This window comes from Siphateles boraxobius, unplaced genomic scaffold (assembly GCF_051911475.1).
Source record: "Siphateles boraxobius isolate OS27281-9 unplaced genomic scaffold, OSU_SipBor_1 130, whole genome shotgun sequence".
NCBI lineage: Eukaryota > Metazoa > Chordata > Actinopteri > Cypriniformes > Leuciscidae > Siphateles > Siphateles boraxobius.
Window position 1 is genome coordinate 14254396 of NW_027508734.1, and position 8790 is coordinate 14263185.

An 8790-nucleotide genomic window follows, 5' to 3' on the forward strand; every position below is an offset into this window, starting at 1 on the left:
CAAGGGGTTTTCAGTGCGTAGCATATGCACGCAAAAAAACAAACATTTTGGGCGTATAAATGGCACGAGAAATAACATCGTGGTATAGATACGCACTTTAATGAGATTGTGTTGATAAATCAGGATGTAACGTTAAGCTGTGAAGAAACAAATGTAAAAATTGTGGTACTGGTGAGAGAGTTGAGGAAACGGAGGTGAATGTTTCTCAATGTGAAGATGAAACTGGATACAGGAATGATCATAAAGGTGCTGTTGAGGTTGCTGATAGGGATGATAAAATGGAGGAGATGGGTGATGATAGTCTTTCAGAAATGTCTGACATTACTTCTCAGCCATGGTCCTGCGCCCTTTGCAAAAGCCTCTGTAGCCTAAGCTGTGCATCGCTGTTTTACTGAGGCGGAAATCCTGTCTCAGCTCAGTCTCGACAACATCGAACCACATGCGCAGTATAGGCATGTTTGGGTTTATCGCACAGTATCTCACTGGACCACCAGTTTGGAAAAGAAAACCATTTCACACCATTAATGGGCTGAGTTGGAAAAAAATTGCCCCTTCAAACTACTTTAAACTGTTTACACTCAAAATAGTAGGCTACCTCACAGTGTAGCCTATGTCATTTCAGTGTCTGCAGTTAAGTATGTGTGGGTTCTCAGACATAAACACATTGTTTTGCTTAACCTATTTGTGTACAATTAATTCTAAAAAGAATTGTACTAATGTCATACAAAAAAATGTCACATTACACACAAACCATCGTTCAAAAGAACAGCATTTATCTGAAATAGAAAGCTTTTGTAACATTATACATTACTGTTCAAAAGTTTGGGGTCAGTAAGAATTTTTTTTTTGAAAGAAATTAAGAAAAGTAATAGCCTACTGGACTTTTTATTCAGCAAGGATGCATTCAATTGATCAAAAGTGACAGTATATATATATGTTATAAAAGCTTCCCGTTTTAGAAAACTCTAAAACTTTCTAATCATCAAAGAATCCTGGAGAATCCATGTTTTCTACATTGATAATAATCAGTAAAGTTTATTGAGCAGCAAAATCAGCATATTATTTCCTCAGGTAGGTTGCATGTTTTCTTGTGTGGCTGGATGTTGGATTCAATAATCAATAATCCCGCTTGAAGCGTTTTTTGAAGCTGCAGTTTGCAAATCAAACAATGATTTGTCCCAAAAGAGAGATTTATATTATTATTGATGATAATAGGTGTCGTTGATCATTCTAAAGTGTTGTGATCAGCACTGCTGATGTATCAGTCAGTGGTTAGATCAGCGTAGCACTCAATAAACGGGACAAGGGAGATCACGTACGGGACAAAAAAAACATATAGCCAACAGTCATTACAAAATATTACTTGTACACATAGATCTTTACTGGGTTCATATTACAATATAATACAAGTCCATGAAATTTACGCGTGTCCAGCTCAGCTACTGTGTTGGTTAGTTCGGTTAATGTTAAATGCAACACGTTGTTTGCAACCAATCCACACATACCATAAGCTGATCCACCAGCATTTGTAGGCGTCGTAGACCTCTTCTTCTCCCTTGATTTCTGCGTTTTGTTGCAGACAATTGCAAAAACATCTCTAAAACCCACTCAATCGACATACACTTGCAGACAGATCAACACTTGTCGCCTCTGGTGACGTAGCAGCCAGCTAGTGACGATGTATGATTACGTAACCGTAACCAAGTGGTGTCTCATTTCATAGGGGTATGTTTTTACCCATAGCGCTTACCACTCGGTTTCGAGGGACAAGGGCTAGGGGTAAGACGAAGGGGTAGGGGAAGGGGAAGGGGTAAGACAGAGAAATGGGATTCACCCTTCGACTGAAAAAAATTGTGACAAAATTACGAAAAAGGAAAGAATGGGTTATGGTTACAATATACGTCATGGTTAAGTCACGAAGGGTTTTTTTTTTCTTTCTGTTCTCTTCTGATTGTTTGTCTTTCTCTTTTTTCTCTTTTTATGGAGAGCATAGAAATAGGGACACTAAATATTAATGGGGTTTCCGTTTCTTTTCATGAATGTTTACTCACCAAATAATGGAGCAGACAGGGTAGAATTTTTTTTTACAAAATTATCTAGTGAGTAAAATTTTTTTGATAATGCATATATGGTTCTTGCTATTGGTATTGGACTGGTATTGTACCTTAGATTTTACACTAGACTGAAATGGTGAAGAACCGTATCCCCAGTCTGCTAATTAAGTAAGCAGTATTATGAGGAAATACGACTTATCTGATGTATGGAGGGAGAAACACCCAACAGTGAAACAATATACATGGGTTAAAGCCTCTCATGATCATATTAGTGCTGCGAGGTTGGATAGGTTTTATGCAAGTAAAAATAATTCTAATAGAGTTTTAAAAGCTAATATTTTTTCCAAATGGTTTCACTGATCATCATTTGTGCATGATTGAAAAGAGTTTTAAAAAGTCACAGGGTTCTAGTTATTATTGGCATTTTAATTTGAATCTATTACATGACTATATTTTGTGAAAAGTTTGGGTAATTTTGGTCTAAGTGGCAAGAACAAAAAGGTGACTATGAAGATTTAGTGCAATGGTGGGAGATTGGAAAAGCACAAATAAGAATGTTTTACCAGAACTGTACAGCCCACACAAATAGACTTGTAAAGAACAGTATTTAAATACTTGAGAGAGAAATAATTGATATTGAAGAAGGAATTACCGAAGAAGTGGAACTGTTTTGGCGTCTCTGTTCAATGAAAGAACAAAAGGAGCCCGTTTTCCTTCAATACGAGAAATAGATGCTCCAAGCTCATATTTGTTTTAACTTGGAGCGAAAAGGAGGAGAAAGAAAACTTATGTTACATTTGAAACTACCAGATGGGACTTTAACAACTAATACAAAAGAAATGAGAAACCATGCAAAGAACTTCTATGCTGATTTATTCAAAGCAAGAGACTGTGAAATTACTTGCATGGACAACCTACTAAGAGATTTGCCAAAGCTCACCAATGATCAGAGACAATGGCTTGATGCCGATATTCAATTGGACGAAATATCAGAGGCAGTAAGGAAACTTTCTAATGGTCGGTCTTCCTGGCATTGATGGACTTCCTTCTGAATTCTATTAGTGAATAAAACATTCCGACTTCAAGCAGCATAGAGATTATTGTATGCGGAACCGTGCTAGGGTGATACAGCACATGCTGTGTTTAGGAAAATTATTGTTTTCAAGTATGATGTGCAATTGTTTTTGATCAAATTGGACTTGAGGGATGTTTCCCCATTCTACAAAGCGGTTTTGAGAGCATGGACTTCAGTTTGTAAGGTTAAGATGGTTCTCTCAAATTTTGGACTTTGGACAGAGAATGAACCTCTCTTTAATAACCCGCTGATACCAGCACAGGCACTGGAGCCCAGGAGCATTCAGAATGTAATGGCAAGAGCGGGGTGTACAAGAATTGCTGACTTAATTAAAGACTGGAGAAAACTGGAAAAGTCCAGAGGAAATCTGAAACAAGACAGGCATCAAGTCTACAAGGATTAAAAGAGAACAATGGATGGAATTGTTTCAGCATTACCTGTCTTCAGACAAAGCTCAGAGGAAAATGAAGTTCCTGAACAGAACAGAGGGAGTCATTTTCCCCAAGTGGAAATTTCAGCAGCGGTGGATGAAGAGCCAGAGGAAGGTTCTCTTCTAAATTTCAGGACTCCTGTGCTGGAAGGTTTTGACACTGTCTCTAAAAAGGCAATAAGATTTGTGTGAAAGTGTCTCACTACAACATACTCAAAGATTGCAAAGAGACAAAGTGGTCAGATTTGTTCGGGCCAGACTCGTCCCCTAGGGGCCCTGTACACACCTTCTATAGAGAAACTCACTGCGGATCTCCAATGGAGGGTTGCTCACTGGGCGGTAGCTACAAACAGACGTGGCAAACATTGACCCCACTGTAGGGAAAGAATGTCATTTTTGTGGCACTGAAGAGTCAATAGATCATTTGTTTTTAAATTGTTTAAGGTTAAGAGGATTGTTTCAGATCTGAGATGGGTGGGTTAGAGATTTGGGGGTAGGTTTTTAATTTTTGGACCAAAATATTCAGACAGGAGAAAAAAATGTGTGGTTGGAGGAGCAAAGATGGCCAACACCGAAATGGACATTGAAAGGAGAGGGGGAAGTAGGCCCTGCGGTTGCTCTTATAGCAACTAGAATCAAGGCAGAGTTTTCAGATTTTAAACTAATAAATACTATGGACAGATTTATTGAAATTTGGGCTTTGAATTATTTTTTGTGCACAGTGGATTATGAAAATGCAACGCATTCTCATCCTTTGGCGTCATATGTGACGCCATATGACAAAACGGCGAAATACTACGCACATGGCACCCTTTATCGTCAATATAACACGCACTGTGATGGGTAGGTTTAGGTGTGGGGTAGGGTCTGCGTCTCATATTCACGCTAAAGGATGCCAGTCAACTTTATGACGCCTTGGGTTCGCGTGTTATATTCACGCTAAAGGGTGCCATGTGCGTAGTATTTCGCCGTTTTGTCATATGGCGTCACATATGCCGCCAAAGGATGAGAACGGGCTCGAAAATGAGCTGGTATTAAATGTATGAGTTTTTGTGATTTTTGTGAATTGTGAATTTTCTGTTTTTGTGAATTGTTTAAATGAGGATTTGTAAATTTTATTCAATAATTTGCTACGTTTTTGAGAATGTATGAGTTTTTGATTGGGTATATATGTGTATTTATGTACATTTTTTGAGAAAATAGATGTTTATGAGGAATGTCTATACAGTGTAATTATAAATAAAGTTGTGTTTAAGGTCTCTCTCTCTCTCTCTCTCTCTCTCTCTATATATATATATATATATATATATACATACACTATCCATATATCCATGTGTATAATTAGCCCTCATGTTCTCATTGTCTTGGTCTAGCTTTGTTCGTGTATCACTGGTGAGTGTTATGTCATGTCATGTCAAGTCAAGTCAAGTTATGCTTAGTCAAGTCTTTGTTTATTTTGTACACGTGTATGTTAAATAAATACTGAATTTAGGGTTCATCAAGCTCGCTTTCAGTGGACTTTATTACAGAAAACTAGACTGCTAACTGAATTTTGTGGACTCTGTTATATGGTGGACTTTAATGATGTGGCACTCAGAAATTTTTGAGTGGGTTTGAGCAAACCCATTTGTTCCCTGATGCCTGGAGGGAAAATCCATTTTTCTTTAGCTGAATTCCATCTTTGCTTCCACTATGCTTTGCTGTTCAGTGGTTCATCGCCCTGCAATCCCACAGTGCCCACCACACCAGAGTCCCATCACGCCATGGATGCCACGCCAGAGCCTCGCCATGGGCACCACACAAGGGTCCTAAAAGCCAACTTGGCCGCCATGCCTGAGCCTCGTCACATCATGGCCGCCATGGGGGGGGGGGGGGGGGGGGGGGATGTACATATAGGGGGGCTATATGTACCAAAGTCCATAGACAAGGCTGGCCACTGCTCCACGACCCCGGCCTGCCTCTGCTCCACGTTAGGTTTTGTTCATTCTTGCTTGCATGTCTTTAATTTTGAAGTTTAGTCATAGTTATGGTTCCTGTTTGTCATGTGATTACTTTTTCTGTCATGTGCTTCCCTTGGTTCATGTGTTGTGTTGTTCTCATTGGTTGGTTTAGTCATGCGGTTCTTCAGTTCTGTTTCATTGTATTGGTTCATTGTGTTCAGGTGTTCCTTGTTTAGTGATTAGCCCATGTGTATAATTAGCCCTCATGTTCCCATTGTCTTTGTCTAGCTTGGACAAAGCTAACTGTTCTCTATTTTAATAAATATTTTATAAAGTCATTTATTAGTTGAATTTTAACCATCATTACTTATCATTCTAATATGCTGATTTGCTGCTCAAGAAACATTTCTTATTATTATCGGTGTTATTATTATCAACGGTTGTGCCTCTTAGTAACACTGTAAATGTGTTTACATTTAGTGCATTGTGCTTAATATAAGTATTAATGTAAAAAAAAATCCCCAGACTTTTGATTTCTAAACAGTATAATTATAAGGTATAATTTATATAATGCAATTTAATATATATAAACAATACAATTTAATAATATTTAATACAATGTACACAAATAAGCTCTAACCTGCTCTATCCATTGACAAGACTGATGGACATTTTTTGGAAATTACTGTTAATGTGCCAAAAAGGCAAACTTATCCCCTGGTACCTAAAATCCTTTATGCAGATTGGTTAAACCAGCTCATTTTATTGGAAGTTCTGGCAGGCAGAGATTTACTTGTCTCTCAATCTTCCCACCCTCAGATAAGTGATCAGGATGGTAGCAGAGGCCTGGACTGATGAGGACAGACCAAAGCGATGGAGGAGACAACACCAGACCCTGCTTTTGTGGATGTGGACCAGGGTCTGACCCTGGCATGCATCGCCTTCCTCTGTCTACTGCTGGTGGCAATGATCATCCGCTGTGCCAAAGTCATCATGGACCCCTACAGCGCCATTCCCACGTCCACCTGGGAGGAGCAGCACTTGGACGATTAACAGATACGAGTCTGGACCAACACCATGTTTTCAACCAGTACAAGATTACTATTGGATAATTAAGCTGCTAGTCATCTTCTGCTTTAAGGATCACAAAGTTTCCTAAGCTGAAGTCATCTTTATGGAAACTGAATTTAATTCTTTGCAAGTAACTCTTATCAAACAAGGCATGAATCCTGAAATGACACCCAATGAAACCACTCAAAACCGAAAGCGCACAAGGCCAGAGAACCAGACCAAACAAACCAAAATCAGACAATTCTATACCACACTAACCTGATGCTCTGTTCTCACAACCAATGCATCCTGAATTTATAATAAGAAACATGGGAGCAAATTTGTATTTTTATATTACATAATGATATACACACCTGAACACACTTCTAGCTACGCAAGCTAAATTTTGTATGCAAACAAAGCTGCATTCTTAGCATTGCCACGAGGGGTGCAATAGCAGACATGAACTTTCTTCTACTGTCAATCTTTTCTTACTTATGGTGGAGCAAAGTTAGTAAACAGTAAACATGTTTATTTAGACATTCACATTTGCAGTTAACTCTATCGCCCCCTTGAGTAGTTTGTAATCACCCCTACAAGTACAGTTTGTACAATGGAACTGCATACTTGCAATTCATTGATGAAGCATTCACATTTACATTGTTTTTGGTCTTAAATGTGATTATATTTCTGCAAGACGACAAAACCTTGACTGAATGCCTTGGGGCAAAATACTTAAGATGAAAAACACCACAAACTGTTTCATTCATCTTAATGTTGTTTTTACAAGAGCATCTGTCTGATTCCCTGATATGGTTTGATTTTGTTGTCTTTGATGAAGTGTACGCATTTGCAGAGAGCTATAGTCTGCACTGCATGATGTCAAGTGCCTCAGCTGAAGTCATAAAAATGAAGTAATGAATGTATCTTTCATTAATGGGCACAAAAAAAAAAATGCCAATGTGTCCTGTCTGATGAGAAAATGCAATTGTGCTACATGTCTGTTCTGAACCACAATAAAGATTATATTGATTCCAATATTTCTGGTAAATCATCAGCAATCATTGGTGAATACACTGCAAATTTTCTCACTGGAAATCTTAAAGGGGTTACATGTAAGCAGATTCATGAAGCTTATTCATTGCTTTTTTTTGTAATGCCAATGAACAGCCAATGAACTTAAACGAAGCCTTCCTCGACTTCCTAGGTTGTCTATGAAAGCCTGTAAACTGATTTTTATGTGAAGGACTTGTGACGTTTTTTACCGGGATAATCCAAAGGATGTGACATTAATGTGCACTCCCGAGAACCTTCAATGACACATGGAATGAATGCGTACCCTATACAACATTTAGAATAATACCGAAAGAGCCATTCTGTAATGTCAATGTGTCATACAAAGAAAAGTGATTAATTCAAAATAGTCTCATATAGCCAGATCTATATAGTCTATAGTCTCAATGAATATAGGTCTATTGAATAAATATGATTATACCATGGTCTGGGTGAATACTCGATTCTGATTGGCTGCAGGGTGTCCGTTAAAAAGTGATAGAGGACACCTATTAAAGTAGTTCTGGTGAAACTGCCTGTTTACCATTCGAAATTAATAAATAAATGCGCCGCCTACAACAGCTGTGAGTAACCATAGCAACATGCAGTCAAAGTATCCGTTAACAATTTGCTCTATCAAAACAAACATCTAACGTTAGTTAGATATTACATAGCCTACTAATACAACAATGAGCGACTTCGTTATTCCTTTTAACATTTATGGAGAATATGACAACTTTGACGACTGGGATGCTGCTGAAGAAAGAAAAAATGTAAATAAAACGGAGAAACGACACAAAGAGATAACACCGGGAGAATTGAATCAAACAGAAGACGAAAAAGATGAGATCAACAGGAAAATAAATATGAAATGGGCAGTAAATACACTCAGAGACTTTATTGTTCAAAAAGAAATGGACCCCAGCTTTGAAAATTACACCGCTGCTGCTCTGAATGAGACCCTGCGGGAGTTTTACTCAGCTGTCCAGACAACCAAGGCAGGAGGAGAGTAAGTTACAGCGTGAAGGGTTCTACAAGCTGAGCGGACTATAAATATCTCCGGTTGCTAAATAAACCGTCAGGCTAGTTATTATTTGTAAAAAATAGATTTAGCCTAATTAAAATATAAATGCCCTCCGAGGTGTCCATTGTCAGGTTTTAATGGACTTCGGCGGAGGCAACCGTCCT

The 8790-nt window shown here is 38.3% G+C and overlaps 1 protein-coding gene across 1 annotated transcript in view; it reads left to right on the top strand.

Annotated features, from left to right (window-relative positions):
* ctxnd1 (cortexin domain containing 1) overlaps positions 1-7587 on the top strand; it is a 32376-nt gene extending 24789 nt beyond the window's left edge. Inside the window, exon 2 of the mRNA XM_077228081.1 lies at positions 6319-7587. Coding sequence (XP_077084196.1) covers positions 6373-6552 — 180 coding nt within the window. The 5' untranslated portion in view covers positions 6319-6372 and the 3' untranslated portion in view covers positions 6553-7587. The remainder of the gene's footprint in view (positions 1-6318) is intronic.
* The last annotated feature ends 1203 nt before the right edge of the window (positions 7588-8790 follow it).